Genomic DNA, 18829 nt, shown 5'->3' on the forward strand with positions numbered 1-18829 from the left:
GCTGATGATAGCATATTAGCATGTTTACATCGACATCCTTATTGATTTGGAGTCGGTGTTTGAACCTTGACCATGAACAAGAAAATTAAACGCAGTCATAGCAGCAATGTATATACAGGTAGCAGACGAAAATGTATTATTCACAAGTAGAAGACGAATAATATGCTACGTGTTCGAGATCTATTGGACAAGATAATGAAGGTATAGTCCCAATCCAGAAACCTCCAACACTTGCCTTTAATTTTCCTTGTCTAAAATACGTGAAATTATCAACTAGCTAGATCTTTCCAATTCAGATATTCAAACACAAAATGCCAACCATCAGTTCTAACTTTTTACGAAACATATCACGTCAACTGGAACATAGTAGGGATCTCCAGCTTCAAAGGTTGAATTTTCCGGTTTCCTGTTCCAAGTACGTCACCTGCTCTTCATTTAGCGTCTGTTCCAGGCGCACAACACGTTGTTCTTCTTTTAATCAAGCGTCTTTAATCAAAAAAATTTAAGCTAGAATGCTAAATAAGCTAGATTTCGAATGACTAGTCGATAGGGTCAGGGACCACGCTTCCCATACGACTAGCTAACTCTGTACCTATCCACGGTGACTTTGTGAATGATCTAGCTGAAGCCGATCTATTTTGAATAATTCGTTTATTGAACAGAATTATGAGCACTTATAAAGCCATCTATAACCAAACTAAACTAAAACTTATGGGATTGGTCATTTTCAAGCAATATTTCTTTGTAGGAAATGTCAATAGATTCACCTAACAAGGAAACGAAATATTAATATCCTGAAAATTAAATCAAACATACATGTGTTCATGTGTGTGTAATTTGGAATGAGTGTGTAATAATGAGAAAGAAAGTAAGAGTATTTGACTTTTCATCCATTAATTGCTACCAGTTTCATTATCTCAAGCTTGAGTTTTCCTCTCTATATATCTTATCTTCTTATTCAAAAGACTCGTAGTTTTGCTTGGCCAGACATCGATATTTTATCTCCAACTTAAGGAATTAAGAGCTGTACAGTTACGTACGCGCATGAAAATGAGAAAGCTCATCAGAATTCTTCATTCTTTCTGTACAAGTATAAGGTATGCTTAAATATCTTAATATCCGTCTTGTCATTATATGCTTTCATTTTATGGAATCATTTGGTTTTTTGCTTTTGGCAGAAGAAAATCCAAACAGAAGCAGCAGCAGGGGTTACACAATAGCAGCAACGAAGTCATGGATACTGTCGATAATCTTGTAACCAATATTGACCATGTTCGTAGTCATGAAGGTATAACAACAGTTGATATGGAGGAGTATTGCAACTTATCCAGTACAACGACTGCTGGTTCATCCGTTCTCTGCATGTCCATTTTTACTTGGAATATGAACGGCAAGGTATATATATGAGTCTGTCACTGCCAGACTTGGTACTCTTGCTACTCTTGCCATCTTTAAAATAACTGGTCTTCTAAACAGTTTTTCTTCTTTTTGAATTTATGTATTAGCTAGGCCTCTTCTCTACAAGATTTAACGAAACTATTAACGGGGAGTGATGGAGATAGGAAATTGGATTTACTTGTACTTGGTTTGCAAGAAGTACCAAGATGCAACATTACTCGAACTTTGAAGGAAGCTCTTGCTGAAACCCACATCCTTGTAGAGAAATCCATCATGCAATCTCTACAGCTATTTGTCTTTGTCCCAAAAGATTATATGCTCTTCATTACAGGTGATCTCATTTTCTTTTTTCTTTACTTTTTTTTGTTTGGTGAAACATTGCTCTCAGTTACCAACCGCTCTTTTGAACAAGCTAATGGTGGGGAACCATCCTGAACACGTTGGTTTCGCGGGGAGAGCCGACACATTACAGAGTTTCATGGCTTATTTCATTTGTTATGTTCGTATGCGTTCTTGCTTAATTTTGTAAGTTGCTAATATGTGCCCTTTCGGCCTTTCCTTGGTTTAGAAGTAAAAGTGGATAAGCTTAGTGTTGGAGGATTCGGAGGGACATTAGTGAGAACAAAAAAAGGAGCTGTTGCCATCAGTTTAAAATTCAAAGGAATCCACTTGCTTTTCATTTCCTGCCATCTCTCAGGTACAATTCATTAGCAATCCGTATTACTAGTAGTATATTACTCCTAATTTAATCTGGTTATTTATTGCTTAACTAATTAGTCAGCTAATTTAATTGCTGAAATGGACCGGATCGGGTGCTAAATGCGTCCCATCGTAGATTATTGCTGAGCTGACTTTCTAAAGTTTCTCATTAATGATCTTAACCATCTAATATCTACAACAGCGTTGACATACATGAGTTGTTGACCAAAACTCCATATGTTCACACTTTCTGGGTCTTTCAGCACAAATGAAGGCCCAAATGTAAAACAGAAGCCCATGTGGCTGAAGCACACTTTAATAAGTGATCATTTTTGGGTGTAAATTGTTATGCTTGGCTGCTTGCCGTTGCCAAGACCAAGTCGTGGAAACAAGAGAATCCTATTTTGAAGCGTACTGAAATGTTTCAAGGGATACTGCACGATGATACCATCTAGGATATGTTTATAAGGATGTCCTGGTCATGATGATATTACTAGGTTACGCTTTAATTAGATTAAATTACTTGAACACCCTTAATTTTATTAAGAAATTAGTCTAAAACTAATTAAATTATTTAAATATTTTTAACTAAATAAAAAAACTTAGATCAAAACTAATTACTTAAGGTTCGGCTAACTACAAGACAAGTACGAATGAGCCGAACCATAAACAAAATTTCAAATACTTGGGTTCGGCTTTAAATTTTAAAAGCCGAATGGTTCTTCGCGCGTAAAGTTCGGCCTTTAGTTTTCAGCCGAACCCACGATAGATCTCCAAGAAAAACAAAATTTTTGATGAATTCAACCTAAAGAAAGGATATTGAACATCTTATGCAACTATACCTGTGTGTTATTAGCATAAAGTTCCTCGTCACCCATTTTGAAGCACAAAATTCTTATATTTTTCATAAACCTTAAAACCTAGGTTTTTTTTCTTCACTTCCTCTTAAAGCCCCAAACTCTCTCACAAAAAACAGATTTTTTTCGGAAAATGGATCATTTGTCCAAATATTTTTAAAACATGGTTCTAATGGACGAGTAAGATTTAGTATGGGTGAAATGGACACCAAAAAATAACAAGAATGAAACTGGATTCATCATGGCTTAAACTTAAAAAAGAGCGAGGATGAAATTGGATGCATCCTGATGTAAATTAAAAATAAGAAAAAGTATTTGAAAATGGGTAAGATGAAACTATTTACATCCTGGCTATTTTTACATTCTCGTCCATTTTAACAGTATCAAATTTTACATGTCTTTTTCACCCATGAATTGTTGATTTTGTTCTTTTTAACCAATTTTGTAATTTTTTTTCTACTAATTAGTAATTACTTAACTTTAATCAATCCTTAACAATACTAATTAATCGTAATCATTAACATCTAATCATTATCATTAATAATAATTAAATAAGGATATACTTGTCATTATTAAAAATGGGGTGATGATACTTTTCATCTAGTGACTCTATTTTGTCACCATTTGGTATGCCTCAAAAAAAAAAAATATCAATATGCCTCAAAACCGGATTCAAATAAGGTGATATGACTCGTTTCTATATGGTTAATGAAAATTGTATGTGCAGCTCATGAAGGAAATGTGGAGGAAAGAAATTCAGAACTACAACGAATTTCAAAATCTCTCTTCTCCAAGAACAAAAATCTGTATGCTAGACCTATGCAAATTACAGTATGGCTGGGGGATCTCAACTATAGAATTCAAGGTCTCGATACTTTCCCCGTCCGAAACATCATCCAGAGAAACCTTCATGCAGTACGAATATTTTATATTTTCCAATATTGATTTGATTTTGTTTTATTTCGATCGATTGTCTATGCTTACTAATTTATACTACTAACACTTTTTTTCTTTTTTTCTTTTTGACATCATGTAGCTACTCACAAGCAAAGATCAGCTATTACGAGAAGCTGAAAGAGGAAACATATTTAATGGATACAGTGAAGGAACTCTGGCTTTCAAGCCTACATACAAATACAATGTAGGAACTAATAATTATGATACAAGCCACAAGGTACATTTTGCCATGTGATCATTATACTTCTCGTGAAATCCATACGAACCATATTCCATATATATGAATTACTTCTCCTAATTTTTGTTTCTACCTATTTGGTCAGGAAAGAACACCGTCCTGGACCGATAGGATTTTATTCAAGATCGAGAAGTACGGCAACATCGAAGCAACATTACATGCTTACGAGTCGATAGATAGTATACACAGTTCTGACCATAAGCCCGTGAGAGCTCATTTGTGCTTAAAGGAATCTAACAACGAGATAAAAACATCTTAATCTTTTCTGAATCTCTATGCAAAATAGACCCAACAAAAATCAAACAGTATAAGCGTACCCGAAAATCGGTCCATTTTGAATGCGGTTCCACTGAATTAATAGTGTGGCCATATTTATTTGGCACAGAAAAACAGGTTACGGACCTTACGGTAGAAGATCTTGTCGCAACGCAAGTGGAACCCTACATATCGATACGTCCAATCTTTACTTTACTCTGACAATAATTTCATGGGCAAATTAGTGGGTCCAGCATTTACGACGATCCATATTTAATCCCGTTGTTAATGGTACGGTATGAGTTCTTGCCCGGTTGTTATCAGTATAGAGTGAGACAAAGAAACCATTTGAAGAAGAAATATTTGGATATGCCACTTCCTAAGAAGGTTACTATTTGTATGTTCATCATGCACCTCCTTAATCAGCTTTGATGGGTTGTTGTTGAGTTTTTGTAAAGGTAAATTGCATATTTAATGAAAATCATCTTTTGTCACCAACAATCAGATGTTAATCATGGAGTCTAGAGAAGAACGGAGGGAAGTTTTATATGGAGTATCAACAGATCTGGTTTTGCGATATTTTTAGGCTTAATTAGGGGTTTATTGTGTTTTCCATGTGACTTCATTGCTCATCCTAATATTTGCTTCCAAGGCCAACTTTGCCACTTCTAGTCGAGTCTTAGTACGTGAGCATGTCTTTTCAACATACATTACAAATGAGACACTGGCACACTGGTTAGCTCAGCTCATACTAAACCTGCTTAAAGTTTCCAATCTCAATAACAAAAATTGGCATATTTAACGTAGTTTTACCTTTGTTTGATCAAACAAACAAACAAAACACGTAGTTTATACTATGAACAGATGAAAAGAAACAATATATGAATTCTATACACTTTTTAAGAACGTACCTAGTAACCAAAACATTATTATAGAGTAACTCAACAACCGCCAAAATCCCTCACTGAAAACCGACTCTTCTCCGGTAAGCTATTCCCTGCATGCCGTAAACCTAGAGTTAGCGACACATCGCCGCCCATTGTGGTCCCAAACCTAACCATTGATGAGGACCTAATATTATCAGTGGTCCCATAATTGACAGCGGCAATGCCACCACGATGACACATATCATCCATGTCAATATCCGACGGATTTATGTCGGAACCATGGGTTGCCGAATAGTACGTTAACGGAGGAGGCTGTGGCGACACATCATCAAGTGGCGTGGCAATGGCTGTGGTGGGCATTACAGAAGAAGAAGAGATTGGTATGGGTGCAGCTAAATTTTGTGCTTGGTTTTCTGAATAACTTTGCCTATTGATTATTGATGCTGTTGCTGTTCTATGGAATGATGGGTCTTTTTCGGTTGTATAAATTTCAGATCTTTTCCCTGCTGCTGTTGTTGTTGGAGTTGTTGGAGATGCTGTGGATGAAGGCATTGGTGTTTGTGCAGCAGAGCAGTTGTTGTCTCTCTCTTCTGTTGTTGCTGCATCTTCTTCTTCTTCTCTGGCTTCTTGTTGGTACATCTCTTCCACCATTGGTTTCCACAATCTAACCCTGGCATTAATAAACCAGTTCGATACCTACAAAACATACCCCAGTATTATGCCACCTATTTATTGCATTTGCATGTACAAAGGAGATGCATCAAGGTTCATTTTTCCTTGTCTTATCTATCTATTCTATCTATCTAATACAATTAAAGAAAAATAAAACTCCATTTTGATAAATCAGATTTTAATGGGGTTAACCACTTTTTCATGATATATTCAGCTTTTCGTAAATATATTAGTATTATACCTTTCAAAAAAAAGTATGAGTACCACTTGAGTTTTAATCTCTGCACATTTTTTCTTTTTTCTATCATCAATGAATCAATGAATGATGGAGAAACCAAAAATGTACACTTTCTCTAACAAAGCAAAAAAGCAGTAACCACTAAAACCTAAGCTCATGTAAGTCCAATTCACTGCACTGATCTACACGACTACAATGACCTAAACATGCACCACCTTATGAAATATACAAACAATGTGCATGCTCTCAAAGAGTCTCAGGGGTCTTCTCTTTTTTCCTTTTATCCTCTCAAAGAAATATTCTTTCTTTCACTATTTATTTTCATGTAAAGATAAAAAGAGGTAATACCTGATTTCTTGATAAACCAGTCTGTCTAGACAACAAATGTTTATCTGCATCACTAGGGTACCTGAGAAAAAGAAAACAAAGATCATAAAATAAAACTGAGAAAAGAGAAAACCCAAGAGCTTTATGCATGTACGATGGATGGGATTGAACGGCGTGAAAATCAAAGCAACAGAAATAGAAAAAAATAGCAGCAATGGCAGTAAACAGCAGCTATACAGTAGCGGCAGCAAAGAAAGACAACTGCACCCACTGATCATTATCTCTATATATTATAATGACTCAGACAGACATCAGAAAAAGATGAACTGAATCATGATGATGTGCCAGATTAAGAATCAATCAATCACTTTGACGAAATTAATGAAAAAACTAACTAATCATCTCTGGTCAAACTAGCCACGTTCTACATGGGAGACCGCTTGGCTAACCCAATATATAGCAACTCTAGGCCATTCAAGCTACTTCTCATTTGATTTTCCTGTTAGACACGCATCAGCATAACATTTTTCTTTGATATGAGTACTAAGCAGCCCTATGGGAGGTAAAACATAAGATAACAATGACAACAGAGAAGAAAATATTTGGTATGAAGGGAAACCACTTACGGATGAAGAAAATGCTCGAAAAGCCAAGCTCTTAAAATGTTGACAGAACGTTCGGGTAAACCTCTTTGAGGTCTCCATGCTTCTTGGTCTAACATTCCAGCCATTTGATTAAAGGCCCTTTGTTGCCTCAAACTCTGTTCTAGTAATTTTAATCTTGGGGTTTCACCTTTTGTGACTCCTGATGAAGTGGTATTAGCTCCAGCACCGCTTTCTTTCTCACCAAGAAGTTCACAACTTTGTTTCAATTCTGATGTTATTGCATCTTTCAAACAACGAAAATGTCGCGACATTGCCTTTTGAGCTAAAGTTGTATATGGATTTGCCGCTCCGAAACCCATTACTGAATCGAATGAATGCACTATTGTTCGCATTTGCTCACAGTAATGACTATATCTTCGTTCCACCTGTAGTTTTAACATTAATCGGATATTTAGCATTCATATATATATATATATATTTTTTTCCAGCCTAATCAACTAAGAAACACTAGTGATTACTGTTAACTGCTAGGGTTGAATTTCCTTTCCTAACTGCCAACCGTTTTAATATCTGATACTTTAATAACTAGCTAAATTATAAATGAAATATTATCATCAATTAGGAGAGACATTGATAATAACTAGCTAAATTATCAATGAGTTTCATATTCAGGAATGTTGGTTAGTAGAAAAGTTCTGTTCACAATGCTAAATACTTCAGCACTAAAATATATGTAGATTATGAGCTAGTTTAAATAATCATGCTTGCAAAATGGAAACATATTTGTATAAATAAATATATAAAATTTGGATTTGATGTTCATGTACTATGCCCAATGTCTATCTATATATGTATCTAGAGAGGGAGAAAATTAAAGAGTACATACCTCATCAAGCATAGATATTAGCTTAGACTTTCTTCTCTGATGTTCAATCCTATCTGTAGCAGATAATGGAGGAAGAATATCTTTTGAAGAAGATGAAGACCCACCATGGTCAGTTCCAATAGCACCACTACTACCTTGTTGATTAGGATCAGTAGTAGTAGGGTTTGCGACACTCTTATGATTTCCAGACCTTTTACTACTCTTGAAAGACTGTCCTACTCTCCCAACACTACAAAATTCTTCGAGCAACTCTTGCGTTGCCTTGACATATTTTGAACTCCTCAAAAGACTCACTACACCCAAACTTGATGATGACCTCATGTTACCAACATGATCATGATATTGTTGCTGCTGGTTTTGACTCACTACAGTTCCTTGCAAATGCAACTGTTGTGTTTGACTCCCAAAATTCTTCACTTGTTGTTGTTGATGATGATATGAAGCTGCTTTTGAATTAGAAGAAGAACCAATTCCCCCACCGACACCAATACCTTGATCAAAATAGAGAACCCCATCGTCTCCCATCATCCGTAATTCTTCGGCTTTCGCGGCCACTTCAAATTGTCTTAGTGAAGAGGATAGTGACAAAGAAAGAGCTTGGTTGGTTTCCATATTATTAGAACCCATTCCGATTTTAGGACCACTGCCGTTGAATAGAGTTACACCGGTGTTATCTTCCACATTACCCGTGGCCGAAACCCATGTCATGTACTGAGACGGTGTCGCAATTGTGGGATTATTGTTTGCAATACCATATCCTGAACCACCAGATGATGATGAATGAAACCCTTGAAGATTAAGAGTTTGATGCTGAGTATGGGATGAAGATGGAGGAGAAGAAGGTGATCTTGGTTGTTGTGGTTTCATAAGGAAAAGCTGCATGGCTGCTGCAGACTCCGCATTTATACTTGATATCTGATGATGATGAGACTGTTGATCAGATATCTGACCAGCAGCACCCTCATCAACACCATGGTTGTGCTTCAGAATTGGATCTTCTAATTGATGATGACCCGACCCACCAACCATTAATCCATTTATGTTTCTATACCACTCATTGGTTATGGTTGTAGTGGTCCCTTCCGACGGTGGTTGTGGTGGTGTCGGTTGCAATACTAAACGATGATGATATTCCGGAGGAATCTGAGACGTTGTAACTTCACCTCCACCACTACTACCACCTCCTGGTGGGAAATTGTATAACTCTGACCACATACCGGTACCTGTCTCGAACACGGATGACAAGCCGCCCGGCTCTTCTTCTATGGAAACTAATGGTACTGCTGGTGGTTCAAAACCTTGTCCCCTAAGTTTATCCCTTCGGTTCTGCTGAGCTATATGTTGCTGATGATGACCACCATGATTATTGATCCTATCTTCTTGTAATAAGGCAGATGTCGATGATGTCAGAAACCCATTATTATTCGATGAGGATGATGACGAAGGTGAAGTATTGAGAATCCCAGCTTGATGAAAGCCTTGGGACATAGATTAATTATATTCTGGCTGTAATACTCTTAGCTATATATCTTGTTTTGATGATACGCTTGCTATCTTATGTAACTCTCGTGTCACTTTTTCCTCATCATCTCCACTCTCGCTGTATGTTGTTCATCTGCGAACATCAGTTGTAGATCATGAACCAGCCAGTCTAACCTAGTTAGGAGAAAACCCATCACCAAATTTGCAGAATTAATTAAGATAACAAAAAATTTCATTTGAAAAAACAATTGATATTACTACTAAATAACAAAGGAATAAATTTCTAGAGAGAAAGCGAGAGGAAATATAATATATAGCAAAGAAAGCGTGGTGTTTTGTTCATGTTAACCTCACCTATAGCTACAAGTAGCGCAACAGAAGAGTTTGAAAGAGTAGTAAGCGAAAACTCTTACTGATCATCCATCGTTTTCCATCTGCAATCAGGAGAGAGAGAGGGATTCAAAAGGTTCTTTTATTACTTCTTCTCTTTCTTTCTCTCTAATAACTTGTTTCTGTCTTGCACTTCTTCCTTTTCTCTACGATATAGCCTGTCTTTCTTTGAAAGGGAGAGAAAAGAAAAGAAATAAAAATAAGAAAATGGAGAATTCGGCGACTGATTGTTCTTCTTTCTCTCTATCTCTTTCTCTGAGTCTGAGAAAACGATAACAAGAGAGAGAAGAGAAGGGAAAGAAATGAAATTACGATGGAGGGAAAAACAAAACAAAACAAAATGTCATTTCATTTCCATCCCCACAAAGAAAGCCCTTTTTTCTTCTATTGCTGCAGCTCCACTGTTACCTAATCTTTTTCAGTTTATACACTACCCCCTTGCCCTTGTTCGAAATAATTATGAGGTCATAGGTGGATTCTTAAGTATTAAAATAAAAGACTTTTGTTGACCTGATAATAAACTAAGCCATATCTGAAGACTAATCATATGATTAATTAATTAATGGATTAAAGATTCATTAGGTCTTAAATATTTCGGGGACGTTAAACGCACTTGCATGCGTTTTGTTTATGACATGTGAGTGAGGTTATTTGTCTTTGGCGATAGGAAATTTAGATATTTTTACACATCTTCTGTTCTTGATGTAATTGATATCTTTAATGGAACGATACGGTCCTTCCAAAACTTAGTTGATAATTGTTCTGTTTTTCAATCATAAAACTGAAGCAAACATCTCACATTTTGTCACTACACATAGCAGTAGATATTTTGGAACAGCATACGTACTGCATAGAACACACTAATTATACAGTTTTAAAGGTGGTTTCACAAGGCACTCCTTTTGGGCAAAAGAAATTAAGGTCCCCCCACTCCCTCCGTCTAAAGCAGATAGACAGTAACGCATAACTGTTTTGATTACCATTCCCTCTTAGATGGAAATATGTAAAGAATTACAGAAAGAAATGGCGATTTTGTGGTGTGTAATTTAGGGAAATTAAATAGGTAGCTCAACTCTTAACCGCAAAAGAGATTGATAGTTGACAAGAAACTAACCTTATTATTTGTCTTTGATGTACCCCTACTACTACTATGTCTTAGCTAGCTATATAGCTAGCCTTTCTGTTCATGTCACGTGAACCATCACTTCTCCTCCTCCCTCCTTCATACAAACTCCAAACTCCCAAAAGAAGATGAGAAGGAAGGGAATACTAGAAGATTGATTGATGAGGATTCAGGACCACAATTGATAATACTATCCATCCATGACATCCTGATGCAGGGCATACTACAATTCCAGAAGATTCCGTTTAGAGGTTTGGCTTCCATGGTTTCCTAATTTCAGTCTTTTTTATTTTTAGGATTCTTTTAGATTTCCTTTTAGTTTTCTGTTTCCTAGTTTAGTTATTCTTCAAGCCTATATAAAGGCTAGATTAAGTCTTGTAAGAGCTATCTATTGCTCAATCAAATTATTAAACACAAAACTTATCTTTCTCTTCTTGCTTGAATTCTCTTCTCTTCTTGCTTATAGCAATCTAGTATTGCTTTCTTTTACCTTGCTCCACATTAGTTGGTATCAGAGCTTAAGTTTAGGTTTTTCATCCTATCACTTGATCCTTTACTTCGCTTCCGCAACACCTTTTCATTCCTTTTAAGTACACAAAAAAAAAATGACTGCTCAACCAGTTACTCTAGCAGCAATCGAAGCTCTCATCAAATCTCATACCGAGATTTTGGCAAAAAACATTACTGAAACTCTTGAGAAGTCCATGGAGGAAAAATTAGGGTTAAGAGATAACAAGCTTGAAGCAATGCAGAATCAGCTTTTCAAGGTTGCAAAACACATAAATATAGATTTGGATATGCCTGAGCTTGTAGACTTAGAAGACAAAACTAAAAACGATACACTTCAGTTTTTACAGAATGATGAAGTACCTAAAGATGTATTGCGTACTTTAAACATTAAGAAACCGTATGAAGGGTTCATAGGTCATTCAAAGAAGAATCTAGTTTCTCCTACACTCGACAGTGATGATGAAGATGAACATGAGAACGATCTAGAGAAGAATTGGATTGAAGAACGACGTTTAAAAACTGGTCACAACCCTTATAGTTCTTTACCCGAATATAAGCTAAAAGCTGATATTTCCAACTTCTCTGGAAATTTTCGTATTGAAGAACTAACTGATTGGTTCTTTGAGGTAGAAGCTTTTTTTGAATTTATGGAAGTCCCTGAAGATTCTAAGGTCAAACTTGTGACTTACAAGCTCAAAGGAGGAGCTGCAGCCTGGTGGGATAAGATCTGTGATGATCGTAGAAACGCTAACAAACCGAAAATACGTACTTGGACACGTATGAAAACTTTGATCAGGGATAAGTTCTTACCTAGAGACTTTATGCAACAACTTTTCATCAAATTGCAGAACATTCAGCAGGGGGCACGCACTGTTGAAGAATATGTGTCCGATTTTTATAATTTGGTGGCACGAAATCAACTCAAAGAATCTGAAGAACAGTTAGTTGCAAGATTCATTGAGGGGCTGAATAGATTAATACAAAATGGTATGACTCATTCAGTTTTTACTAAGGTCGAAGCGGTGCAGCAAGCTATTAAGATAGAAAATCGCCTTCTTCGTTCTTCTAGGACTTATCCATCCAGACAAGGGAATTATCAAAATAATTCCAGGGGTACCAATTCATCTCAAAACTTTTCTCCAGATACTGTTTTGACTATTCCCAGGCCTCCTTATGATGATGTTATCCATTCACATCGACAACCTAGCCATATTGTGCCTTATACTCCACCTCTGGCTACACCTATCTTAGCCAATCCAGTTGATCTTCAGCCGGGTCAGCAGTCTCACTCTCTGCAACCAACTCCTCCTACTACAGGGAATCGGTTTCATAACAGGCAACAACAATTTCCACCGCAACAGAGAACTACTAATACTTATGCAAAATTTTGTGGAGATAAGTGCAATAAATGCCAGCAATCAGGGCACACGTCTAGTGATTGTCGGAAATTCAATGCTTTGACTGGTGAACCTCAGTTCATTAATGAAGTCACTGGTGCGCTTAATGAGTTCGAAGATGAAGCCTCACCTGGTGATGACGATGAGTTTGTTGGGATGATTCGTCCATTATTTCTTACTCAACAATGCAAGTCTCAGAGACACAGTATCTTTAAATCCAGATGTTATATTGGGGGTAAAATCTGCAAGATGATAATTCATAGTGGCAGTGTGGATAATTATATTGCTTATCACGTAGTTAAGAAGCTTGAACTACCAGTAACTTCTCATCCAGAACCTTACACTGTAGGATGGGTTAATGCCTCTAGCACACAGAAGATTACTCTTCAGTGTTATGTGTCATTCTCTTTTGAGGGTTATGAAGACACAGTTCTATATGATGTCATTAACATGACGGCAACCCATCTTCTTCTTGGCAGACCTTGGCAATACGATCTTCACGCGGTTCACAATGGATTCGAGAATACTTACACTTTTGTTCATAATGGGAAAACCAAGGTTCTTAGTCCATCCAATTCCACTTCAAACTCTTGTGCGCAGACTGATGCTGTCGTAGCCACTGTTATTCGTTCTTTGCACCCACAACATTCTTTACATTCCCATGAAGATTCTAAGCCTATGATTGAGTTGCCTGCAAAGGTGAAGCCCTTATTATTTCAATATAATGTTTTATTTCCAGATGAACTACCAACTGCATTACCTCCTTTACGGAATATTCAACACTGCATCGATTTTATTCCTGGAGCCTCTTTACCAAACCAAGCACACTATCGCTTGAGTCCTGCTGAGCATGAGATATTACAGGGACAGGTAAATGATTTGCTTACAAAGGGTTTTACGACCTAGCAACAGTCCTTGTGCCAGTCCTGCCTTCTTGGTTAGTAAAAAAGACAATGGATGGAGGATGTGTATCGATTGCAGAGCATTAAATCGCATCACCATTCCTTATAGATTTCCGATCCCGCGTATTGATGATATGATTGATTTACTGTCGGGTCTATTATTTTTACTAAGTTGGATTTACGCAGTGGTTACCACCAAATACGCATTCGAGGTGGAGATGAGTGGAAAACAGCATTCAAGACACGTGAAGGTTTATATGAATGGCTGGTCATGCCATTTGGGTTATCTAATGCACCTAGTACTTTTATGCGACTTATGAATCAGGTTCTCCAACCCTTTCTCAGTAAATTTGTTATTGTCTATTTTGATGACATACTAATTTTTAGTCGCAGTGAGCCAGAACACCTCCAACATCTTTCACAAGTGTTTCAAGTTCTTGCTGACAACTCTTTATATGTTAATTTGAAGAAGTGTACCTTCATGGCTTCTTCAGTAACATTTTTGGGATATGTGATTTCTACTGATGGTATTCATGTCGATCCTTCTAAAGTTCAAGCAATTGAAGATTGGCCAGTTCCTACTTCTATTCGTGATGTTCGTAGTTTTCATGGTTTGGCTTCTTTCTATCGAAGATTTGTGAAGAACTTTAGCTCTATTTCTGCACCTTTGACTGACTGTCTCAAGAAGGAGAAGTTTGAGTGGACGGAAGCAATGGATAAAAGCTTTATTCTTCTTAAAGAAAAGCTTTGTACGGCACCAATTCTTGCACTTCCGAATTTCAACAAGCCTTTTGAAATAGATTGTGATGCATCTGTTGTTGGTATTGGTGCAGTATTATCACAGGAGGGTCATCCAATTGCATATTACAGTGAGAAGAATTCAGATGCACAAAAGAAATGGTCTACATATGAATTAGAGTTATTGGCTCTTGTTCAATCTCTTAAGCAGTGGTATACTTATCTTATACATAGGGAATTTGTTGTCAACACTGACAACCATGCTTTGAAGTTTTTGAATACTTCTGCTAAAGTTAACAGAATGCATGATCGATGGCTTTCCACACTCAACAAATACACTTTCTCCGTGAGACATAAAAGTGGAAAATTGAATCAAGTTGCCGATGCCTTAAGTAGAAGAAGTCATCTATTAACAACAATTCGTAATGAGAGTTATGCATTTGACTATATCAAAGACATTTATCCAGAAGATGAAGATTTTGGCAAACTATGGGATCAATGCAGTTCTCAAACTCATGGGGTTGATGATTTTCTTATACAAGAAGGTTTTCTTTTTAAAGGGAATCGATTATGTATTCCTCAAGGGTCTTTACGTTTACATCTTATGCGAGAATTACATGGCAGTGGTCTTGGTGGTCATTTTGGGAGAGATAAAACCATTGCCCTGATTGAAGAAAGATATTTCTGGCCATCTTTGAAACGTGATGTACAAAAGTTCGTACAAAAATGCATGGTCTGTCAGAGAGCAAAGGGTACAATTCAAAATACCGGGTTGTATACTCATTTACCAGTTCCTGATGCACCTTGGGTTGATATAAGTATGGATTTTATACTTGGTTTACCTCGTACTGCTAGAGGTAATGATTCTGTTATGGTCGTAGTTGATCGTTACTCTAAAATGGCTCACTTCGTAGCTTGTAAGAAATCAACTGACGCTTCTAATGTTGCTTCTTTGTTCTTTAAAGAAGTAGTAAGATTGCATGGGGTTCCAAAGTCTATCACTTCTGACAGAGATACCAAATTTTTGAGTTATTTCTGGAAAAGTTTATGGATGCGCTTAGGCACAGTTTTACAATTCAGCACAACTTCACATCCGCAAACTGATGGACAGACTGAGGTTGTTAATAGATCACTTGGGAATTTGATTAGAGCTAAGTGCCTGGATAATAGTAAGCAGTGGGATGTGTTATTGCCACATATGGAATTCGCTTTCAACACTTCTGTGAATCGTTCTACTGGGAAAACTCCATTTGAGATTGTGTACTCTAAAGTACCTAATCATACTCTTGATTTGGTAGCCTTACCCACCACACAAAGTACAAGCACTGCAGCCGACTCTTTTGTAGACAAAGCAACTGAATTACATAATGAAGTAAAATCTAAACTGGAGAAGTCTAATTCTAAATATAAAGAGGATGTTGATAAACACAAGATGTTTAAAACCTTCAAGGAAGGGGAGCTCGTGATGATACATCTAAGAAAAGAGAGATTTTCAGTGGGTACTTATAACAAAACCAAGATGAAGAAATATGGTCCTTTCAAGGTTTTAAAGAAGATCAATGATAATGCTTATGTTATTGATCTACCAAATGATTGGAATATCTCCAACACATTTAATGTTCAAGAGATTTTTACGTTACGTGGTGACAATGAACTTCTGGTTTGTTTGGACAACTCGAGGACGAGCTTTACTCTAGAAGGGGGGACTGATGCAGGACATACTACAATTCCAGAAGATTCCGCTTAGAGGTTTGGCTTCCATGGTTTCCTAGTTTCAGTCTTTCTTATTTTTAGGATTCTTTTAGATTTCCTTTTAGTTTTCTGTTTCCTAGTTTAGTTATTCTTCAAGCCTATATAAAGACTAGATTAAGTCTTGTAAGAGCTATCTATTACTCAATCAAATTATTAAACACAAAACTTATCTTTCTGTTTCCTAGTATTGCTTTCTTTTACCTTGTTCCACATTACATCCTCCAATCGTTTTCCCACTGCTAACACCGTCACGTGCTTTATCCCGTTTTTCTCGGCACTAAAAGAGTAGAGATAATTATCAGTCGGTCATCATCGACAATATTATTTTAGCATCAAAATAATGCGCACCATTAGCATCAATTGCCAAAGAACAGGCCACTTGGTTAAAATATATATCTAGACTAGACCCACATAAATGATATATATGGAGACAGGCACTTGGTGGTCCTAAAGAACAGTGAAACTTTAGTTTTATGTGGTCCAAGACCAAAAGATAGACTGTGTAGATGAAGAATTTTGGTGCATAAACAAAATAGCTTCTGATTAATGGATGGACAAGTAATAACTGTTACTAATAGTGTGCCTAGCTAGCTAGCTAGCTAAATTGTTTGAAACGTCGATAGTCTTGGTCACCAATAAAAGCTTAATCTTCTTCTTCTTCTTATTTATGGGACCAAAGAAGAGACCTGGGTTAGTACAGAGGCCTAAACATAATAACAACTGTTTGGTACTAATTCAAATCATCACCAAACAGCAAAGGTAGCTCGGGGGTGAACTGTTTATGTACTGGTGTATTCTGCGCCCCTGAATGACCCATCACAATTTAAAATATCAAATCAAATCATCATCACTTTTACTTGCATCAATATCATCAATATTGTTGTATACAGTACGTTCTTCATTTCAATTTCAATGTCGACTTCAACATTTCCTATTTTTTGACTAAAGCTATATGAATTTGTACGTTTTGTATGCATCGTCAGAAATAAATCTCTGCCAGGCAAGTACGACTTTGATCAAATAGGCTTTATCAGATCACTAAATCTTCAACACACGAGCTTTCCCTATTGCACCAACCCTGTAAATTATATATCCTTCACAGACCTTCTTCTACTGATAACTAATGGTGTAACGTTGTTTATTGATTTGGGCCAACAACAAGAGGGAAGAGTAGTTGGTGGAGGGCTCGGATAAGAGAGTGCGGAGTGGCGTTTTCTGCAAGGCCTTCTTGGACCACCTCTTTGGTGGTCCATATTTAGATTATCCCCGGCAGCATATTTAGTGAGAATTATTGTATTGATACCATAAATCACAGGACGATAGTGATATTATATGGGACATTGTTGCGTTATGTTTTCAGTTAGGATGGGCTATTCAGTGTCCTTACATACAATCTTCTCCGATCAGTATATGTAAGACAGGTTGTAAGTTCGTCGTTCTACATGATACTGTAATTTTCAAATCACATGGTGACTTTACCACTGTACTACAGTATCATTGGTGTAATTTCAAATTTCATCACCTTGTAAACCGATATTTCCTAATTAATTTCAAACAAATTATCATCCGCAATATGAATTACCCAATCGAGAAATACAGTAGTAAATAGCCTTCGCTATTATGAGAATCTACCTCTTATGTGTAAAAATTCTATTGAGAACAAGAACCGTTAATAAAAATCAGTACCAATACTAGGATATGCCAAAGTTATATAGAGGGTGAAAAAGTACTGGGTAAAAATAGAAGGCCTCTTTTCCACCAAACTCTACACAATTATAGAAGAGTAGCTAAAATATAAGTAAAAGAACAATTAGGTACAGAAATTTGCCGTACAAGGAAATGTCACCATTTATCACCTTAGGAAGAAGAAGAAGGAGAAGAAGCTGATGATGACGATGGTATGAACAGTAACTAGGGCAGATGAATAATAGTAAGTCCGGACCTCCTAGACCCTACCTGCTGAAAATGACTAATATGAACAGCACATTCGTACGTAACGGTCAGGACCCAGGAGAAGGAAAAATAAAATGAAAATAAGCCAAGTGATTGAAAAGGACCATATAAATGGAGATGAGATGGTCCTTGTCTTTGCAGTAGTGGTGGTGGCCCTTGCTGCCTTCAGATATTCAACTCTAGCTTTACTTACCAGTTCTTAATGGCCTTCTTGTATCGTTTTTATTTTCTTTTAACCGGTTCTTATAGATGAACTGCAAGTGCATATATATATATGTGATTTATGGTGAAGGAGATAGATGATCTATTTGATTACTATGTCTATTAAAATCAGAGAGACAAATACACTGAGGAAACAACTACATTTCAAGATTCCTATTACTTCCCTCGTCAACAGGGAAGCTTGCATGCCCTCAATCTTGTCTTTCATACTTACTTACTTATCATAGCAGGTTAGTCCCAGCAGACACCAAATCTGCAAACAACCCCCACAACTTGCAAGCATCTAAAATGTGAACCATATTTCCCATTCCATTTAAAAACATGGGGATTTTAATAAAGTG

General features: G+C 36.7%; 2 protein-coding genes across 6 annotated transcripts; one reads left to right on the forward strand and one right to left on the reverse strand.

Moving 5' to 3' along the window:
* The first annotated feature begins 863 nt into the window (after window positions 1–863).
* LOC113331841 (type IV inositol polyphosphate 5-phosphatase 11) lies at window positions 864–4951 on the forward strand. 2 transcript variants are annotated; one of them, XM_026578494.1, is made up of 7 exons: window positions 864–1097; window positions 1179–1395; window positions 1510–1729; window positions 1967–2095; window positions 3682–3869; window positions 3991–4128; window positions 4235–4951. In XM_026578494.1, exons 1-7 carry the CDS (start codon window positions 1045–1047, stop codon window positions 4406–4408), a joined length of 1119 nt encoding a protein of 372 aa, XP_026434279.1. In that variant the 5' UTR covers window positions 864–1044; the 3' UTR covers window positions 4409–4951. The 2 variants fall into 2 exon arrangements, with proteins under 2 accessions (XP_026434279.1, XP_026434281.1); XM_026578496.1 differs by having other exon boundaries at window positions 4240–4387.
* Window positions 4952–5171: 220 nt separating this feature from the next.
* LOC113296097 (BEL1-like homeodomain protein 4) lies at window positions 5172–10187 on the reverse strand. 4 transcript variants are annotated; one of them, XM_026544450.1, is made up of 5 exons: window positions 9915–10187; window positions 8020–9634; window positions 7155–7558; window positions 6550–6610; window positions 5172–5987 (listed from the first exon to the last, which is right to left on the reverse strand). In XM_026544450.1, the coding sequence occupies exons 2-5, from the start codon at window positions 9505–9507 to the stop codon at window positions 5346–5348; spliced, it is 2595 nt and encodes an 864-aa protein (XP_026400235.1). In that variant the 5' UTR covers window positions 9508–9634; window positions 9915–10187; the 3' UTR covers window positions 5172–5345. The 4 variants fall into 4 exon arrangements, with proteins under 4 accessions (XP_026400235.1, XP_026400224.1, XP_026400229.1 ...); XM_026544439.1 differs by having other exon boundaries at window positions 9856–10187; XM_026544444.1 differs by having other exon boundaries at window positions 8020–9670; window positions 9856–10187.
* Window positions 10188–18829: the final 8642 nt, after the last annotated feature.

Source organism: Papaver somniferum, chromosome 1 (assembly GCF_003573695.1).
Source record: "Papaver somniferum cultivar HN1 chromosome 1, ASM357369v1, whole genome shotgun sequence".
In the NCBI taxonomy this organism is placed as follows: Eukaryota; Viridiplantae; Streptophyta; class Magnoliopsida; order Ranunculales; family Papaveraceae; genus Papaver; species Papaver somniferum.